At 33.2% G+C, this 22,655-nt stretch overlaps 2 protein-coding genes across 2 annotated transcripts; both read right to left on the minus strand.

The window, feature by feature from the left end:
• Window positions 1-9,013: 9,013 nt before the first annotated feature.
• Window positions 9,014-16,252, minus strand: LOC113402861 (pyridoxal-dependent decarboxylase domain-containing protein 1). Its single transcript, XM_064215799.1, has 12 exons — window positions 16,125-16,252; window positions 15,467-15,681; window positions 14,939-15,010; window positions 14,485-14,544; window positions 13,922-14,113; window positions 13,127-13,171; window positions 12,125-12,253; window positions 11,603-11,819; window positions 11,057-11,207; window positions 10,192-10,313; window positions 9,465-9,636; window positions 9,014-9,188 (listed from the first exon to the last, which is right to left on the minus strand). The coding sequence occupies exons 2-12, from the start codon at window positions 15,671-15,673 to the stop codon at window positions 9,110-9,112; spliced, it is 1,446 nt and encodes a 481-aa protein (XP_064071869.1). The 5' UTR covers window positions 15,674-15,681; window positions 16,125-16,252; the 3' UTR covers window positions 9,014-9,109.
• Window positions 15,824-22,441, minus strand: LOC135193409 (pyridoxal-dependent decarboxylase domain-containing protein 1-like). Its single transcript, XM_064215776.1, has 5 exons — window positions 22,292-22,441; window positions 21,844-22,217; window positions 17,788-17,894; window positions 16,125-16,256; window positions 15,824-15,906 (listed from the first exon to the last, which is right to left on the minus strand). Exons 1-5 carry the CDS (start codon window positions 22,361-22,363, stop codon window positions 15,824-15,826), a joined length of 768 nt encoding a protein of 255 aa, XP_064071846.1. The 5' UTR covers window positions 22,364-22,441.
• Between the last annotated feature and the right edge of the window lie 214 nt (window positions 22,442-22,655).

The raw sequence follows: 22,655 nt of genomic DNA on the forward strand, positions 1-22,655 counted from the left end.
AAACAATACTTATAGATTTTTCCCATGAAGGAATATATATAATTAATTGTGAGCAAAAAGTATACATAAAGTTAATTTTATTACTTTTTAAAATATATAATTATTTATTGTAACTTACCTTGTTGAGAAAACTTTATGACAAATTATACAATAAAAAGGCTTTGCATTGGTATGCTGTGTCGCTTTTTATGTAATGCCCCTAATTAAATATTGTTACATAAAGCGTGCAAATCAAATTAAAAAAAAATTATGGAAGTTAATATCTTATTGTGTATGAAAATTATTTTCTATTAATTCACTTACATGTTCTACTAGGTTACTTATTTTATTGAGAAAGTTGTAGTATATCATAATATACAATAATTAAAGTATCATTTAATAGCAATTATCAAAAAACACTTCGTAAAAGACTTCATAGTCATATTATGTCGTAGACATAGACCCACAAATTAAATAGTTTATTCATGGTTTCAATTTGATAAAAACTTATTGAACACAATAACTAATCCAATAAAGTACAACTTTTAGTAAGAAAAATGTACGAGATCTCTTTACTTTGGGTAGAGGATTTAGTTTTGGACCTAAATCCTCTATTACAAGCATCACACATGTAACCCGAAGGTAGGTGAATACACCTGTGTGGCAAGGCAAGGTTGGAAGCGTTGCTGAAGGTGGCTGGACATCGGCTGCAGAGCAGCAGCCGAGCTGCGGTGTGAGTCCTCCCGTGTATCAGCAGGGCATAAAGTGTGCGGCCGCGATACGGATATCGCATACACGGGTGATATAACACACCCGTGTGAATCAGTCTAAACATATACTATGATATAGAATCATCACTATCATCAAGTATAATAGGATCACTATTTTTTTATGTTGAGAATTAGTTTCCTAGTAGGTTATCAAAAGAACAATTGCCAATCAGTTATCTGTTGCCTTTTAAATGTAATTATGACCACAAGTCTCCATATAACAATAAAGCGAGTTGTGTTTATACATGAAATATCAATATGGTAATCTATTATGTCCTAACAAGTGGCTGTGCAAAAACAGCATTATTTCCTCAATTAGCCCGATGGGATGGCAATCTGATATGACCGGGTAGTGATCAGGCTAAAAATTCGTGCTTTAGCAGAAAATGGATAAACACGATCAACTTCCTATCTATGGGCGTATTCTGAGAATTACTTGTAAGAAAAAAAATATTGTTGGTGATGCGACTCGGACTTTGAGCTCGGGACGTCCTGCGTGCCGCATAAGATAACTACCATACACATGAGGCAATTGAAGTTAAATAACATGTAGAAAAATAGACAATTTAAGTTATATACCAATGCCTGTTTAGCATAGAAAATAAATGGAGCAGTCTTTGGTCTATTCTCTGGGAAACTTATATGACTAGTTGTCACCAGTGGTTTGCTTGTGTTATGTGTTGGTTGGGCCATGAAAGATCAACAGACAGACCACCTTATAATTTGTGAAATGGTTTTCATGTGATCCAGACATAGAATTTTTTCATTGCATATTAATAATAACATTATTCTCTTGATTAAACTTAAGGATCATTATTTTATGTACTGAAACATTAGTTTTAAGATATATATATAAGTCTATATATGTAATGTTTATATTGGTGTTAGGGTAAGTGGGCTTTGTGCAAATCTGGTGAAATATTACCCATTCTGTTATTCTAACGATAAACATACAGGTCTAAAGGGTAAGTATTAGTAGTAGTGTATTAACAGGCCTTAGGGACATCGATCTTACATTTAATAGTTGCCATTGAGAATACGAGGAATAAGCTACACTTTCTTAAGCTCAGTGTCTATTAATAGAAAGGCTTCTCATCATATTATGAACCCATTTACTGTCTAGGCACAATAAACGTTTTTTTTTACATACAAGAATAACAATTAAAATAGCGAGTTTATTCCTTTCATCATTCATTCTACTTAAACTGAATTAGTGAACGAACCTCAATGTTTAATATAATTTGAATGTTCTCGACAATATTATCAACTGTTTTAGAATTAAAAATTATATTTTCCACCGGGCCAACATAACCTACATGCCTTTAGCATTTTGTTACTTTGTTGAAGATATCGCAGAAACCTTTAATTAAAAAATATTTCTTAAAATGTATTAATGTTTTGAAAATATAAGAAAATCAAAAAATTTAAATCTCACTTTCATATTAAGAATTTTAAGTGATTTCAGTTTTTTTAATTCAAGATTTTTACGTTCATTAGAAGTTAGTTTCGTAGCTAAAATAATCGCTGTCATAGTTGTGAGTTGTCTAAAATGAACAACATACAATTAATAATATAAATCGTTTGTAGTACTACTTTACTAGAATTGATCTATTTTGTTATTGAACAAGTAGTGTTTAATATTTACTAATTACTATTATGTAATTTAAAATTTTGTCAAAATTATTTTGACTATCAGTCAATTTGATTGCATATTTGCAGTCATTGTCAATAACAGTACACAGATAATAATTAATAACAGATAACACAGATTTGGTAGAAATTGGAATAACTGAATAAGATCCGGATCCCTTACACATCATCACAACTCACAACAATCTTGTAGAATCCTAACTATATTTCAACTTATACCAACAATAATTTCGTGTTTAAGTAAGTTTGTTTATATGTGTACCGATAATCATTACATTTTGAATACACGTTATTAGGGTAACAGAAAAGGACATAAGATATAAAATATATTTACAATTATATACACTTAGTATTATTGTGTTCCGGTTTGAAGGGTGAGTGAGCCAGTGTAACTGCCAACATAAGTGACTTGATATCTTAATTCCCAAGATGCTGGCGCATTGTTGATATTAGAAATGGAAAAATTCGTACTGAAACAGACTTATATATTAACTAGATAATTCTGTGTCGTCAGGTAGTCGTCAATCAGTCAGTAGGTCCTTTTCACAATTTGAATTACATATTATATATTCTAAAATTATCAGTATATTATTTACATTTTATAAGCCAAAATCGTTACTGTATAGTACATAAGTTTTAGGACAATATTTCTTTGCCAATTTGTTTAAGGGTGAACTTTTCTTCGCCTTGTACCCTTTAGTATCATGTGCCCCTAGATAATAGGTATAAGCATTATGATTTCTTATTTCTCCTTGCTTAAAGAAATCCTTTACACCCTCCTTTAGAATAGGATAGAAGAACTGTGATCCGTATACTTCGAATCCTGAAAAAACGCATATCGGTTAACTAAAATATTTAGCGAATTTTATTTAATGATCAAAACTAATTTTAAAATATCCATAAAGTTTACCATTACAAGTTGCGGAAGACATCAATTTTGCATCAGGCGTCGAACACAGGCCTTGAAGAATTCCATTGATTATTTGTAGACGATGGCTCTTACACAAATTATTATTTTAACTCTTTCAGGTAAAACTAAAAATTTTATCAAATAATAAAAATATAATAAGGAAATGAACACACGTACATACCGTATGGCAGATTCAGCAACAATTCTGCCTATTTTGTCTTTAGAAAATCCAATAATTCCATCAGCTATCTCTTCCTCATTTTTTCGCGTTGCCCAATTCTTCGCTAACGATCCCAAAGGTCTTGCTACAATCATATCTAAGTCAATATATATTCCACCCCATTTTCGTAGCAATAAATATTTTAATATGTCCAGCGTCCAGTTTGTACGTCTAATAATAGTCTGTTTTTATTTATTTTAATAAATTTAAATGTTTTTTTTTTATTATGTATGCTACACAATAAAGAATGTCCATTCCAAAAAATACATCTTAAAAGTCTAAATTTAGAGTTGTTACATTTAATTAATCCATATTTCATTCCGATTTACGGCAGGCATTCCCTCATTTGAAACGTCGAGCTATTACAATTTTCACATCTGGAAGTAGTGACATTGATGGGATTAAGAATTTAATAAACTCTATTTCGCTGTGAAAGTTTTATGGACCTAATGTATCGATTACATTCTCCTTAAAAAACTTTATATATATGACTTTTATTTTGAATAGTGTTATAAAAGACACTCAAACCTAGCAAATAATACTTGTCATTGTCTTAAATATCAAAATTATACATAAACTATTTTTTTAGGTTAGATTTTTTACATTTTAAAAATACGAATAGAAGCAATAGGCACCCCATTATAAAGAATTGCTAATTATTAGATAAAACATCGTTCAGTTCAGCTATATTGTACAAAATAGTTACAAATCTTTACGTATAAAGGCGCAATGTCGGTAATTGATATTAGTTATTTCTCTGATCTGACAAGATATTGAAAAATCTCCTCAATAAACAGACTGACTGAATGCTAGTTTCTAACATTATTTGAAAATAATGACCAAAAAGTTAGGCACCAATTGCCGTAAAAATAAAATACTAGAAATAACATTGCATAATTTTATTTGTTTTTATTTTAAAACTTAAATTACAAATCACAATAAATATATATAATTAAAGTGTTTAAATTACAATTATTTGTTTACATTCTACGGAACTATATAAGACTATGTAATTTTCAATGAAATTAAGTAATAAGTTATTGTTAATTTCTGTTTCTGGATTTATTTAATCAAAAAAAAAAAAATATTAACAATTACATTATATATTTTTAATTATTGCTTTACACAGGAAACACATTTTCTACACATTTCCATATTTTTATTTTTATATGACAATATTTCAGTGTTCGACTATAACACCGTAATTCGAAATTTAAATTTACATTTTTCGATTGAAATTATTTAAATTGTTAACTTTATACATACATATTTGTACTACTGTTTTACTCTATATATTTACGTCGTAAAGTGGATGAATTGAAACAATGATTATCTCTTTCTGTCATTAGTAATTTAACATTTGAATAAAGAAGACAAAGCATAACTTAAACATACGTTTATTAGTAAAGAGGTTATAATATTACAATTTCGTAATCCAAGTAATATTACTAGAGGCATTTTGAAACATTGGTTTGGAGTATGCATCCTTGATTTATATTTTAAAATACAGGCAAAACCGTGGCCAGACGTCATCTGACATTTATTTATACTAAAACTTCCGAAAAGCATCTTTTGGTATCAAATAAAATTGTATCGATTTAGTAGATCATCAGTAAGAGAACACTAAAAACGTCACCTCATTTTAAATACAGATTACAAATTATTAATAGGAATTTAAATAAAATAGTAATCTAAAGATAACATATTATTTCAAACCCAATTCGAATGGCAGAAATAAGTTAAATAAACATGAAATGACATGCCACCAAAAGTCGAGATCTAAAATAATTTATCATTTGTTGAATAGAATAAGGATAAATGATTTAAAAATTATTGCATTTTAAATGTCAGTCAAGTTGGTATCGAAACTTTGTGAGTAAAATTAAAGTTGATGGTAGCACTAAGTGGAAAAGTGTTGTAAAATATATATGTTACTGTAAAAGCTCGAACTACGGTAAATCTTAAGATTTTCCAGTAAAACATAAGATTTACCGATTATGAATGGTAAATGTCCATAAAACTTTGGGATTCGAACTTTTACCATCATTCACTTGGTAAATCTTACCAACTCATGCAAATGAAACTCATGAAAGGTAAATCTTAGGTTTTACTGGAAAATCTTAAGATTTGCCTTAGTTCGAGCTTTTCCAGTAACATATACATTTATAATAGTAGAGCTTTTAGCAAGATGGAATGGAATAGGAAAATCTGATTATTTATTTAAGCTCCTCCTGCCATTGGATTACGGTATAGAACTATTCACTCTGGTAGGCGTGTCCCCCCACAATATAAATATCGGCGTGCATTGGTATTAGTGACTGACGCTCGTGCTTATAATGTCTTAGTGTGCGTGAGTCGACTTGGAGTAAAGTCAGTATAAAAAATATAAATTAAGATTATATTTGTGAAGTTTAATCAAACGTGGAGGGACGCGAGCTGTTGAGTGAATAGATCTATATACATATATTCTAGATTGGTTGGTGACGCGTTGATGATGTACGAAATATTTCTTCCAGTTCTAACACCATGTGCGGTGACGTCCACCTAACATATGGTGGACTTTCTAATCAGCATTCGTATTTAGCTTAATTAAAAAAGGTGATGATTATTCACTACAAATACTGATATTATTAAATGTTTCGGTTATATATAAAATGATAATCAACCTTTACAACCACTATAAATAAATTTATTTAATAAATATAATTGTGTGGAAATTTAAATGTATTAATATAATATATTGTACTAACTATTGAAGTTGCATTTAACTAAACATTCTAGTTTACAGTTTGAAGCACTGGTATTAATACCTTATTATTTTTATTAAGATATATAAATAGGTCAAAGACCTTCTAACATTAGTCTATGTCGAAGCTTAGGACAAATTTAAAGTTAACCCAAATCAATTAACCTCTTTCTAGAACTTAAATAGTAAATACAGTCATTTTATAATTAAAATTGTGAATCGAAGATAAAACATTAAATATTCTAAAGATTAAAAAAAACTAAGTATCACTTGTTTTATCTTAGATTTAGATGTTGCACCGCGTTTTAACTAAATTTAGTTTATTTGGAATATATTGAATTAACCTAAAAATAAATAAGTGGGTTAATTTCTATTTAATTTTAATAAATACTGATTACCATTTTATTTTAAATTTTTATGTTGGCAGTACTTAAGATCTTATTGTAATCAAGGGTAAAATATTTTTCGTTTTATTAAATAAATCAATTGAGCGAAACAAAAAATAAAATCTTTCAAAATTATTAATCTGTGTAATTTCATTTAACTGTATAATGATTAATTTAAATATGTATTTATTCATATCCGAAGTTTCAAATGGCCTTGAATGCCATTCTCAATGTAGAGTATCTTTGTGTGTATTATGTATATTATGACGCGTGCAAATACATCTGCAATAAGAACGGAGATCAAGCGAAGGACACACTTTTATGTACGCTACGAGATTTTAACACGGGCATCCCAATATCGTGCTACTGAGAATTTTCTCACAGAAATCCGAACTCAAACGAACCAACATAAAAAATGGTACAGTCACGCTAATACCTTTTGAAAACAGTTGAATCACTTGTTTTGTTTATTTGAGACAAAACATTTTTTTATAAATATGAATAATTCAAATAAATGGATTGCTATTTCATTGAATTCTAATAATTACTAAGGCAATACTTACAATTAATTATATTAATTTTCTTTCACTAATGGACATTACACTACGGTAATAATTTTCTATACTGATGTATTATAAAAGCTACATTAGCTACTGTTTTATGAATGACGTCATATATCATTGTGAATCTATGTGATATAATTTGAATCCGTTGTCTTGTCATATGAACATTATAGGTGTGTGAAAAAACAATACAACTTAAAATGCGTATTATTTGGGACGTTAATATTTTTATATTTCCTTGTGTGCATATTTTGGTGGCCTTACTATTGTACTGTCCACAGAACCTTATTAAACATGAAGATTTTTTAGGCAAAATTTTTCTTCGCTTTTTTAAAATCCTCAATAGTGACAAAGATCCATTTTTGTAATCTATAAAAAGGATTACAAATCGATTTATATACGATAAGCCGTGTCTTAAGTCCTTAAAATCCATTTTTGCTACTGTATCGTGCGGCAAGAAAACGGAATCTAATTATAATTAAAAATCATTAGAAACCTATTGAAATTAACATATACTTAATTGTGATAATGGTGTATAGCGATCATTTTCACTTTATTTTATTTTTAATTACCCATTATTAAGAAACACTCACACCGAACAGCCTTTACAAAGAAACCCTGCGTTGAGGGTCTGGAAGCAACTTATTTTAAGACAAACCTGTGTAATGGGCTATATAAATAATTAATTTACGAGCAGGAATGCAGACTACAAAACCTTTAACGCAGCAGCCAGAATGTCGAAACGACACGATATTTTTATCTATGCAAACTTTGCATTTTGCATTGCGTATAAACTTCGTGTTCTTATAGTTCATATCCTAGATTTAAACAGAAAATACGTTAAATTTCAAAGTAAAAGTAAACTTCGAATAATTATTTTTAAATATATGAAAAATAAGTCACTAGATGTCTCTTACGTAACGTTAGAATATTTATGTATTATTCTTATAAGAATACGATAAAATGGAAACTATATATTATAAGTAATTTAAATATAACATACTTATACATATGATTTTGGCATGGCAAAATATATTAAAAAGAATATTTGAACAAATTTAAGCTTTATCGCTACGTAATAAGAGTTATAATACTACGCTAAATAATGTGAATATCAATCGTTGTGCAATTGATTTCCAATCCTATATCCAAAATCATTAGGTTTTATTTTGTGTGCATAAGATATTTTTTTAAAAAATAGCTCTTATACTACAGTTATAAAGTGTTCATTTGCATTAATTTGTGTTTAATGACAAAAATACCCTCTAATTTTATCTAGATGAGGAGATAATATAACGAATATGAATCCGTTCATTATACGAGTTTTATTAAAAGTTAACGTAGTTATAATACATGCCAATGTAGGTAAGTACTTAATAGTACAGACAGCACAAAAAAATTTATAACAGTATCCATATTATAAATGTAATAATAAAATTAAATACTTATTCAAATAAAAATTTTAAAAAAGAATATGCAATATATCACATATATGGGCGGGAAATAAGTTAATTAAAGAAGCCTGTTTTACTGGCCGTCACAAGGCCGAACAAAATAAATATGATTATTTGGGAAACATAACTTTTAATAATTTGAATTTTTAATTAATCTTTAATTATAAGTTTTAAATGCTTTTCTATACAATTATACTATGTATATTTTTCCGGCCGCGACTGTAATATACTATTTCTATATTGGCACGGATTTTACTAATGTGATACAGTTTTTAAATAAATGTTTTTCTATTTATCCACTCCGTAGATTATTCATTAGTTATATACATCAGAAGGTTATTATATTTTCAACTTTATTACGTAGTAATAAAGTTAATTATTTGTTACTATACAATAGTTTCATGTGTGAGTTCTAACTCACGAGTTAACTGCTATTGCTCTTCCTGTTTGTTTTGTCTTGTGGGTGAATGCGCACGCGCAGGCTCCTCGTTTTCTTTCTTCTGTACGCGTCTGTAACAGCAAAGATATGTTATGACGGGAGAATGCTCCTAAAACAGGCGTATTGTGAAGAACGCGTGTCGGAAAAGTTGCCTATATTTATAATCAATATCTATATCGATCCGACAGACATCGCGTGTATGTCAGAGAAGTATACGCGACACGCCCATGTAAGGGAGTAAAGAGCGTCACGCCACTTGCCGTCACTGCATACACTCACGCTAAGCACGAACAGAACTTTATGTTTTTTAGGTCCTCGTCTCGCACGAGCACCGCCAGAGGGCGCACCTGTAGATGTCCTCCGTGGTCTGCAGCGTGCCGTGCGCCAGCAGCAGGCGGCGGCCGGCGGGCGGCGCGGGCGGCGCCCACCACGACACGACGCGGCCCACCACGGGCACGCGCCGCAGCAGCCCCTCCTGCCACGCCTCGCGCGCCAGCTCCTCCTGCGCCGCGCTGATGCCTGCAGAGCGGACGGGAAAACGTTATTTCCTAACATCAAAATTAATATTCAATCGAATTTATTATAGTTAAAATTAGAGTTATTTAGAAAATAATCAACAGTTTACAATCACAAGGATTTCACACATAAAATACTATACTGTGTTCCAACCATAAAAGGAAAAGAACCAACATTTGGCAGCAAATTGACACGATATTGGTTGAGAGCTTAATTAATCTATGACGTTCACTATGGATTTGCGAATAAATGGCGTTTTGAACGTCGACATAACTGTTATTGGAATTTTGGAAGTAAAATAAAGTGGTTTAGTGGAATAGTCTTGTATTATAAATTCACAATAAACTCTCAGTAGTGCACAATATAACCGAGTTATTAGCAAATCGAATGAAATACGTAAAACTAAGGTTTGTTTATCTTTTTTCCTACTTCCATTGTAATAGGCTATAATATGATGACTTCTACATCTCACAGTGCCATTATGGGTAAAGATGACCATGACTTACCATAAAGTATGCATGTCTACTTTTTATTAAATATTAAAAAAAAAAAAATTACCCTTCTTTAAAACTTCAGTCATGTCAGTAAGTTGTTTGGAATTCTCTTCAACATCCTTCCCCGCAGCTATCACTAAGTCAAGCAACTCGTCCACGTCTGTGTCCGCTGTCACCATACCAAATCTATAACAATTGTATATACAACATTACGAAACAATATTTCTCAAGCATATTGGACGAAGTAAATATCTAGAATGGGTGGTCGATTTCTAAGCGGTAAGCCAGGCCAGTACATAAAGGGGCTGGGTCCTGGACGCCTTGTAATTGCTGACATCTCTTACTATCTGGGTTCGTAATCATCCAAATAAAAAAAAAAAAATTATAACAATAAAAAACCGGTATTATTTATCTGTTTATATTTATTTAGAGGATTACTTGAAGAGATATATTCAGGTCGAAACATTTACTCAATGGATCATGATAATATATAGTAATCTTTTACTAATGGATTTCCCGCGAAAATTCGCGTTTATTCAAAAAATAAATTAGGAATTTCGAAAGCTATGACAAGTTTTATTTTGTTTTCATTTCATTGTAAACCGCAAGTCAGTCGCCTACATTTGGCGCCAAAATTATGAAACCCTATTTAAATTATTTTTTTAATATCAAATTGTATATAATTACAGTTTAGTTAGAATTGGAGTTTGTCGAAAAAACACTTCCAGACTTGGGCTATTAAAAAAAGTTATTGGGTTTTCTGGCAAATAAAACTTCCAAAATGCAATGATTTACTCCTTTTTCGGACCGACCCGGGGGTTTGAACCGGGGAACTCGGGGTTTTATCTATTTATCTATCAAGCCACTTTCTAGATCAAAGTAACTCAAGAATATTTATTATTACTAAAAAATAATTTTATAAAACTAACCTAACACAAGCCATCCCATCTTCTCCATCACCGCACGAGAAGGCGCCGTCGGTGGCCCTTAATGTTTCGACTAGCTGTCGATTAAGAGAATTCAGCTCTTCAATGGGCGCCTCCTCCCACCCTGGGGGTACGTATCGAACACCACCGAGACCTGAATTTAAAAATAATACATTTGTCTCACTCCTATATAAATTGACATCGTTAAGGTAATTGAAGCGCGACTTTTAAGACATTTTCTGCCTCGCACGACCACTCTGTGGAACCAGCTTTCGCCGGCGCTTTTTCCGAACCGATACGACTTGGGAACCTTCAAGAAAAGTGTGTACTCTTTCCTTAAAGGCCGGCAACGCACCAGAGAGCCCCCCGGTGTTGCAGATGAGCATGGGCGGTGGTAATGACTTTCCTTTGCCACCCATGACATAAAAAAAGAAATTGTGACGCTTAGGGCACTATGAGACGAATTATGTTCAACGTTTAGTTGTAATAACATATAGCCACCCGACTAAATACAACCAGTAGTATCATAAGCCCAGATCGAGCACTCACCGGCCCAGCCGGGCACGCGCACGAGGCGCAGCGCGGCGTGCTGCGCGAGGCGGCGGCGGAAGGGCTCGCGCAGCGCGACGGTGGCGCGCAGCACGGACAGCTGCGCCTCCAGCGCGCCCGCCCACGCGTCGGCGGCGCCGGCGTCGGGCGCGCCCTCCAGCGGGCAGTAGCGCAGCACCACGCCGTGCGCCTCCGTCTCGCACACCTCGATGCTGATCTGCCGACACACGCGCACGGAGCGGACTGAGCGGCCGAAGGCGCTACGGGAGCGGAGGACTGCGACCGCAGGATCTACTTCGGGTTTTTTTTATGTTTGTAATACTACTGAAACTAATTTTAACCTTAACTACGTTAACTATATGATATAATAATTATTGATCTCTTTTTTATAAATTTCTTAAAAACAGAGGACCCGAGTTACTTCATATTGAAAATTTTATTTTGATTATAATTTTTGCAAAGACTTGAATATAAAATAATTATTTATTATTAATAATTTACTTTTAAATATAACTAACTCACCATATCGGCCTCTCTTTGTAACACCTGTCCTAGCCACGAATTCAGCTTATCGTAATACGCTGGCGGTTTGTCCACATCCGGTGGGGCGAACTGAAAGGCTACACACGCTGACGCTTGGCTCACTGCTTCCTGGAGTAAATACGTATATTTAAGCATCATTCATCCCCTAAGAACAAGCACCGTGGCTGAAGTTGTCCAATACGACATAATCAAATATATTACCAAAATATCTATACTGAGCTTAACTTAACCTATCTATACGAATGACAACTACCTTGTTATAAATTTATGTAAATGTTTTATTCTAAAAATTTTGATATATCAGAAAATATTATTGTACAAACATTCTAAAAGAATGTTGTTTACACCTTTAAAGTCGTATCACTTTGAATGTTACTTATATCAGTTATAGTAGCGGCACGCTATGATGGCCGTTTTGACGTTTGCCCGCTCATGAAGTTTCGTATTTAATAAATAATTACATCAAAGGAGCAAATTGTTGTTCTTTATTGTCAATAGTGACGTGCAGTTAGTCACAAAATTTATCGAATGTGATTTCTAAACTACAAATATTAGGGTACCGCGAAGATAACTTTTTTATTTATTTTATTGCGTAAACGTGTACGTCACACTCTCACACTCGACCTCGTAGTCGGTGTTATATTTGTGTTTTTTTATGTAATGTGTTTATAAAGTTATTCATTCTAATTCCAATTTTTGATTTAAATTGATTTCGTTCGAATATATTACTTAAACTTATTTTATATTTTTTTTATTAAACCTTTTTAATCAGATACTACTTCCAACAATAACTTGAATTAAATTACTTGCAAAAAAACAAAGATTTGAATATATTATATCGATAATAAATTTACATTTCACATCACTTTTTTAATGTGTCAAAACGGCCATCGTATCTTGCCGCTAGAATAGTTTTAGGTGCTTAGTGATAAGTCGACGGTGTAACTTTTCAAATAAATAAATATACCAATAATTACTTACAACCAAATCTACGTTGGGAGGTTCGTCACCTCCAGGTCTATCACTCTGAAAGTTAAAAAATAATACTTAATCAGTTTATATTGGATAAAAAAAATTATGACAAAATTAAAAAAAAAAAAAAACAGCGGGTAATCCTGTTCGTAAACACTAGTTTTGATTTTAAGGATGTAATTTTACATTTGCCATAAGCTTTTTTTTTTTTAAAAAAGATTAGTAGATGGTGCTTTAACAAACTTGAAAATTATAATAATTTGTATTCAATGGAAGCGTTCGTAACGACTGTATAGTCTGGAATGGTCAAATGGGCAGAATTTAATATATACAAAACATTAACTACTCATTTAGCGCTAATTTAATGTTGCAAAATTGAATTTTGAGCTCAAATAGCACTAGTTGAGCGAAAAATTATTAATTAATATCATTTGACGATACTCTTATATTATTTTTTTTAACAAGGTTTTTTTGTTCATACTGTTAAATTAGCAAATTATGTTATTTAAAAGTAAAAAAAATAAAAAAATTCTATTTATTTGTTTTAATGTATGGGCAGCACTAGATTATTTATAAAACTTGTGTTGTTCAACTATCTTAACTAGTTTATCTTTAAGCTAGCAGTTTAAAGTTTTTAGTCGAGCTACTTGAGCGTAAAATTAAATTTTGGAGAATTAAATCGCCACTCAATGCTTTGTATAAATTTGTGATTCTGCCCAATCGACCATTCCAGCCATATAGACGTTTGTTCTTTATATGAAAAACCGAAGACACGCGGATCGTTTCCCGCTCCCCGCGCCTCACCAGCAGCTTGAGGTCGGCGGCGGCGACGAGCGCGCGGGCGGCGCGCGCGTTGCGGAAGGCGCGCTCGAGGCGGCGCGCGAGCCCCGCCGCGCCCGCCGCGCGCGCGCACGTCCACAGCGGCAGCGCGCCCAGCCGCGCGCCGCCCGCCGACAGCCCCGCCAGCGCCGCCAGCGCGCCCTCGCGGCTGCCCGACTGCGCGAGATAAGTATTCACATCGCCGACTGCACTCGAATCATGGTTATGTTACTGACAACTTACCACGCGAGGAGTGAATAAATTATCATTATACTTATCAGTATCAGTAAGCGAAAATGTTCGAATTTATTTGTAACGTAATTATTAATCTCCTCCTCTTTCGCTCCGGGGCCTCCAGACCTTTAAATGCGACTCTGGTGGTCAGTATCGAGCGAATACATTGATTAAACGTTTATAAAACTTTAGATGGTACGATTAAATGCCGAGAACTTTTCCATAAGATCAACATTTCAGTCCCTCGTCTCAGCCCCCCCCCCCCCCCCCCACAAAACACAGTAATAATAACATTTTCGACTGTACGAACTCACCGCATTCACACCTTTCGAATGTTCGTTTGCTGTGATCGGTTCTGGTATTTTGTAAAATGTCTGTAATTATTTTTAAGGAAAAAATACAAACTTGTATTTAAATGAAAGCATCCAGGGGTTGTGTTATTCATTTCGATGACATATTTATACAACTATATTGCGACCTATTTATTATTTGCGACTTGTAAACAGATAATCTTTTAATTAATTATGTTTGTTTGAATTGTAAATGGATTGGAGAGAATAGGTTATATAGCTTGATATTTATTAATTTATATAACGAATTATTCTGTGTAAGTAATATGAAATAAAATTAATAAATATTTAAACTGAATTAAAACAGAAGCGGAATAGTGTCACAAACACCATGACAATAATAATAATAATGGCCTTTGACCTTCACTTATGTATAATACGTGTTATGAAAATAAACGGTATAATTTTGAAAGGATACAACAGTCGGCAAGCCGGGAACACCGAACCAAGGTCCGGGCGTTAATGTGAGCGAGTCTGCTACGCTGTATGTCTGAAATTATGAACAAACATATATCCGAATCCAAGTCATTTTCGTGTTAGTATTTCTGTATCAATGAACGTTCATAGTATGCTAGACTTTTAAAATAAATTGCTGACATTGCCTTTAAATTTTGAACTGAATAACTATTGATGAAAACCTTAATAGTAAACCTTAGTAGTTCATAAATATGTTTGCCGCGAAGCAGCAATACTTTGTAATATTGTGTTTCGGTTTGAAGGGTTAACTACAGGCATAAAGGACATAATAACTTAGTTCCCAAGGTTGGGGGCACATTGGAGTTGTAAGTACGATTCAAATTTATTACGGCACCAATGTCTATGGGCATTGTTGACGATTTAGCATCAGTGGCTAATTTGCCAGTTGGCCTACCCATCTCAAAACATTTCTTTTTACATACAATTAAAATATAAGATTAGTCAATAAGTACAAAACCACGTGGCGCACCTCGTCGCGGCCCACGGCGGCGGGCAGCGCCAGCGCGTGTCCGCGCACGTGCAGGTGCGTGTGCGTGCGCGCGCACAGCGCCGCCAGCGCGCGCAGCGGGCAGCCGCGGCCCAGCGGGGGGCCGCCCGCCTCGCCCAGCACCAGCAGCGGCGTGCGGCCGCCCGCCGCGTCCTCCGCGCACAGCCGCTCCAGAGCCTCCAGATCCATACTCTTATCTGGGATTCGATTGGTATTCCCTCACTCTCATAATCCGATGGGGCGGCGAATCCGATACGATCGCAAAGCAGGACTCCAGTGGCTTTACGTATTTTAGAGTCACGGGAGTTTACGCATTTCCAGTTTTTGGGGATTTTTCGTTCAAAAAAACTCAATAACGTTTAATCGGCCCGACATGGGTTTTGAAACCAGGGCCTCGGGATTCGTGGCCTTATATCTAGCCACTAGACCAACGAGTTTTTGAGTAATTATGTTATACTTGACCGCGGCAGTTGCTTCATTTAACACTACTTATATATAGAAAAACTGGTGACATCTAAAAGTGACAATATTATGACGTGAGGGTTCTCTATTCCATTAAGTAAAAGCTTTCTATAGATAAATGAATTACAATAATTTTATAATATTATACAAGTATTTGAGAGCAATAGGAAATCCTTACCATTAGCACAAACGGGAACAGGTCTCACGCAGGCGAGCGGCAGACCAAGCTGCCTGCAGAGATGTTGCACAACGCCCAGAGGACTCGCCACGCAGCTGTATATAGAAGGGAGACGGCTTGCGAACGCCAATGCTGAAATTAATAATCTTTGTATTAATATTTTATGTCGACCATTCAAGTACATCATTTGTAGTAGCAGCAGTTGTACGGGCAGCTGGTATATAGCAACGAAGTGCTCAGTACACGCGCCTCGCTACATAAGGCATCACGTAAACATCCGCATCGTCATCCAAAAAAAAAAATACAGGTAAAATTCAATAAATACCTGCAATGTGAATCCATAAATTCACTGATACATTCAAGTATCCAAACGTGATTATTGACTCCAACTTTTTTATTTATGGCAAATGGTCCACCAATGGTACGGCACCAATGCTGGCTACATTGGCGCTTTATGATATTTTAATAATTTCTCACATAACCAATGTACCACCAACCTTGGGAATTGATACGTTATGTCCCTTGTGCCTGTAGAAACACAACAATAACAAGTATTGCTTGGCGGTAGAATACATGGTAAGTGGTATCCCCACTTACTAGGCGGGCTTCCACAAAGTTCTACCATCAAGTGAACGAAAGTTTATAGAACGCATCTTCCCTTAAATGCCGGTTACTTAAATCAGCAAATATATGACGCTCACCGCAAAAATAGCATCAAATACTTCTCTCACATAGAAAGAGCCTTTAAATCCGTGTTTAAATCTATGCTGGAGAGATCTTTTACTAAACTGGTTTCGTGTATAACGGACGAGCACATATGACGCTCACCAGTCGCGCTCTTACAAAATACTTATTGATACTGAGTCTTCGTAATTGGTAGAAAAACCTAATATTTAATTTGTAATTTAATTTCTAAAATATTTTCAACTTTGATGTATGACTTTTAATTATTATTTTTTTAATCTTATTTTTTGTATATATATGGACAAATTTTTAAAAAAATTCATTCCGATCCGACAAGCAAGCAAGTGTTATTTTATATCAAGAAGAACTACAAGTAAGCTAGGGACCAGTAACCCTACAGTGCCTAAATATTATACTTACTACAAATAAAATTTATAATTATATTAATTGGTATTTACACATATTATATATTATTGATTAGTTTAAGTTAAAGTATTGGATGTGGTAATGAGATATCTTCTGAGCAAATGTTTAAACGTGCTGAATTGTAACTGATATTTGGTACCCATAGGAGTGACTAGCCTAGTAAGCACTGAAAGTTTTGTAATTATGAGTTTGAGTTAAAGAAGAAACCTTGACACATAACATATTTTGACGATTGATACGAAATGGAGGAAACTAACCTTACAGGGTAGTAATTGCAAAAGTGTCTACGAGAGGAGTAATACGGTTAGTTCAATAAATATTCAGTAGTGAGAAACGGAAAAGTGAGCAATACGGGTGATATGCTGTTGAATGAACAGTTGTTGAGATTAGAAATGTCGATAAAAGTAAAACCCAATGAATAGTCGAACTGATAACGTAGTTGAAAGCGTTACCCGTTCGAAGCGCTTTAGTCCTAAACATCCTTATCGAACATTAAAATGCTGGCGCCAATGCATTGTTACCAGTACTACGTCACAATACGCAATATACTTGCCTCCGTCTTCGAGATATCGAGGGTATCTGTGATGTAAAAGCATCCTGGTAACACGCACGAGTCCCTCCATCTGTTCTTGGTGATAATATGCATTGTAATCTGTTAATCTGTAAAACAAAAAGAATCATCTTTATAGTAAATAAATACATCGAAATTCTTTTTTCTTTTTCGCTATGGAAGAACATTCCACAAATTGGAAATGCTCATGAGAATAGTATGAATATTCGTTGTCAGAATGCGTTGTTGATAAAAGTCGATCGCAGTGTCTATTTGACCGAGGGAAACAGATATTAAGTCATCCTGTACAGTCTCACAGTCTCTGAAGAAACAACAAACTCTTGTTTATGGTATAAACAATACGAGTGTGTACATTTTTACGTACACATTTACAAAAAAAAAATGTGGGCGCATAGTTTATTGAAACAGAATATGTTACTACGAGGCGAAGTAGAGCATATTCATTATGACAGTTATAACTAATTACAAACTCCGTAAAATCTATAGTATAAAAAACATTTAAAATAAAACGTATGTTTTGTTATTACACTAGCACTACTCAACTCTGTTTTACCCGCGAATTATTAACACAATATTCATATATTAGTGCGTATGTATATCGCTTCACCTTTTCGAGGCCGCTTTCAGCGCTGAACGCTTTATTTATTCGTTTCAAAACAAAAAACACCTTAAACGGGTCGAGTGGATGATGTTGGTTAAAGAAGTAATACAATGCAAGCGAAAATTAGGAAACTGTTTAATTAATGAGTTTGACCTACAATACGAAACAGACATTTCTCCAAATTTCAAGACTCTATATTCTGTAAATTAATGTGTTCACTGTATATAATATACAGAACTACACCGAGTGTGTATTTGAATTCAATTAAAACTATCTTATGTCTTAAGCATACTAATGTGGGATCTATGAGATAAATATTTTTTTAAAAAAAAGGTACATCTCAGAATTTTAGCCCAAGATCTCAGGATGTGCAGCTATAATTATTAAACTAGTCATGAGGTGACTAAAAAGGTAGTATATGTTGTATGGTTAATTATGTAATGGGCACAAAACAGATAATTGTAAATACATTGTATGATTACATTCATTGTTATGCAGATAAAGTTGAACAAAAGTGACATTAGCATATGTCCTTCTTACATATAAATTATAATAAAGTAATCTTCAAATGTTTATCTGCATTATAACTGGGAAATGTCTGGGAAATGTCCAATATATTATACTCTAGTATAAAAAATCCAACCAAATTAAGACTGTACATAAACATTAATACTTTTTCGAGATGCAAATCTGTACGAAAGATCTTGTACAAATAATTCCAGATTTGTCCAAAATCTATAGTTTTAATATAGATGACTGATGCTAAAGTTCATAATACTTCCCACATCTAAATTTTCAGTTTAAGTGTCAAGGAATATCAATTTTTGAATTAATATACATAACATCAAGCTAAGTCTAGTCTAAAGGAATTAAAAGGAAACAAATATTATCAAATCCATATTAATATTTTATAGTTAATAGTGTCATTATCATGTAACACTTTTTTAAATTGAGATTTAAAAAGATCTCAAGCAATTGTATTGGCATCAATTTAAAAAAAGGGCACAGATGTCTAGTTAGTTAAGATTAAATATACTTATAAAAATAAAAATATTTTTCAAGTAGCAGAACATTTTATTTCAAAAAGGAATATTTTGATTAGATTAATTATAAAAAAATTATAAATTTTAAAATGTAATGTTGTGTACCGAAAGTATTAAGAGGACAGTCCTTGCGGAACGCCTAAATAGCGCTTACTGTTTTCGAAATAACTTAAAACTGGAGCATTGATTATGGATGAAAAAAAACATTCAGTATCTTAATAGATAGATCTCAAGTTTCACCGCATGATATTTATAAAATTTGTATTAATAACTCAGTAAATTCATCGTCAACATCACTCCAAACACTGAAATCGACCTTTTCTATTATCATTTTTTAAGCTATTTAGCTGCTAGTTTATACATGTATTTTTGGTTAAATGGGGACACAAAAGTGTAAATAATAAGTTCACCGTGTTAAATTTCTATTATATCACATAATATTGTAGTAATTTTTATTTAAATATTGCTTACTTTTTGGCATTCGTCGTCCATACTTTTTAGTATGGAGAAAATCATTTGACGGTTTTGACTTATTATTCGACATCGCTGTCAATAAATTTTCAGTCCCTCCCCAGATCTCAAGGTGGGAGCACGTTAATTTTTATTTCGAGCCGAGTCTTATAATTTCGCGAATCGTCTACGCACACATAGACAAGTTAGCATAAGGGTGGGGCGCGAGTGTCGTGGGATGCAATTGTTAATTTTTACTTTTCAAGATTTATCGACTATTAGTCAAGTCACATATTATTAAGTTAGTTCTTTGATAAATAAATATTTTTGTAATAATTAATAAAAATTTAACGATTTTAATTGGCTTTTTAATTACCCTGTATGAATCTACCCCATGGCGTAAGAATTTACCGCATTTACTGTACGAACGTACCCCTACCATACCAATACGTGGGGTACATTCGTACAATTATTTTATGTAGAAAAAAACCTATAACCCTTTAACCTTTTGTCATAATAGTTTTGGAGTTTTTTGTAACAAACTATAATATATTTGTTACACTTAAGCACATAAACTAGGTAAATACGACAATTAATCACATCGTAAAAAAATAAAATCTGAAAAGTGTACGAAGGGTAACTTTTCCCCTAATGTTGAATTAAAAGTACAAAATTGTAAGGATGAACATAGTGAATACCCGTATGAACCTGAATGTAATGTAATTTTTGCACTATCCTGCTTATTTTTTTCTCTTAATACGAAATTTAAAACAAACGCCAACTCATACCCAAACTCATGTCGTTTAGTTCGTCTGCTTAATTCCAAATTATTTAAATGCTTAATTAAAATAGTGCATAGTGCTAAGCAAAAACGGTTGATATACATTCCATTTTGTACTGATGCTATACTTAGTTAGTACCTTTCATGACCAGATACCGTCAGCGGGCCGCCCCCCTGATTTTTGTGTAATATAAAATAATTTTAATTGACTTGTTTAACCAAGAAGATTTATGTCTTTAGTTTTTAGTTAATTAAAAAAAACTGATTAATATTTACCTCCATTATTTTTATTTATAAAATTTAAGTAAGTGATTATTTAATGTGTCTTAACGCCCTAATTCGTTATACCTACCAACCTTAAAATATCCAGAAAATAATAATTTAGTTAGAGGAGAGCAGTAGAATCAATAAAAATCATAATGTATATGAGGCATCTTAATGCACTCTGACCGCATCCTATGCTAACAAATAATTTATAATTGTGTTTGCGAGTGACAACCTTATAGCTAATATATTACTCATAAATAAATGTATTTTTATAAATCCTACGTTATGAACGCGCAATGAAAATTTAATTTATTCGTTGCAACGAAAACAAGCAACTAATTGTCTAGGGGATGCGTACGATACACTGCACAATGCAAGTGTATTATTGGAAAGTACCTGTGTGTGTGTTCTAAAATAAATTCCCACGCTTACAAACTATGCTCTTAAGTACAAAATAAACATTCAGAGTCCCATTTCAACTTCAAATCTAAAAACAGTTATTATATACCTATAAACCATAAATTTATTTCCTAAATATGTTTAAACACACAATCACCAAACAGCAACTATTATCAATTACCTTGAGTTTCAATTAACCTGGATAAGATTATTGGTTGTAAAATGTTTATATGCTAACAAAGTAGATTGTGATAAGTATTCTAGTATACATAAACTCTAAAACAAGTAATGATAATAACACTCAAATGAAAACTATATCAATTCTCATATTTCTATTTGTAATTTGGATAAAATATAACAAAACAACCTTTTTTTTTAACTTAACAAAAAATGGCCAATTTGTAGCTTATTAGTTTTTATTAACTTATATTTTCTATTAATAACTTTTAAAATTTTTTTTTATTTATGTCATAAATAATAAAAAAGGTCTTAGTTACCTGAACATATGAGACATCCAGCGCGTAGTCTCGCTTGCTATATGAGCGCCAAGTCTAGCTGCATGACTTCTTTCTAATCGTGCAAATAAAGCAGATATGCTATGAGACAAGATCGCTGCCCGCGTCACAGCATCGGTCGGTAATAATGGGGGCTCCATACTCTCACAACTAGGATCAGTTTTCAAAACAAGATCTTCTAAAACTTTTAGAATCTCATCCATAGCCATTTCTTCTGGTTCGAAAAAACCAGTACTTATTTTTCTGGTTTCCGGTTTTTTTTCCTCTTCTTCACCATCTTGGGCATTAACCCCGGCTTCTAGCCTTCCAACTACCTCAGAAACCTGGAATTCCAGCCCCCCAAAAGGCTGCCGGTCCTAGCGAAAACCATACACTTGTATCAACATCAATAAGAATTATATAAAAATTAACCAACGGAAGATTATTTTACCAATTCAGAAGGGGCATCGCTCTCGGGACTATGTATATTAGATTCCATATCTGTAGCCGGCGCATCTCCCATGCTGCGTGGCGAATTTTCGCAAATTTACGACACACCGAGAGGAATTTGTAAACGTCACACTAAATACAATGTTTTGCTTTGACGTTGTGACAGGTTCACAGATTAATTGGTAAATTCATAATAATCATTGTTTGACTTTGGATATTCAAAAACTGGATTAAGTTTATAAATTTTTTAGCAATCTTTTTTATATTTAGATAAACACTAGTATACAAAATATCTTAATTATATTATATAAAGACCTAACATAAAATAACCGGGCCACTTGAATTGTACAAACTGGCTTGTTGTA

This window comes from Vanessa tameamea, chromosome 9, assembly GCF_037043105.1.
Source record: "Vanessa tameamea isolate UH-Manoa-2023 chromosome 9, ilVanTame1 primary haplotype, whole genome shotgun sequence".
NCBI classification, from domain to species: Eukaryota; Metazoa; Arthropoda; class Insecta; order Lepidoptera; family Nymphalidae; genus Vanessa; species Vanessa tameamea.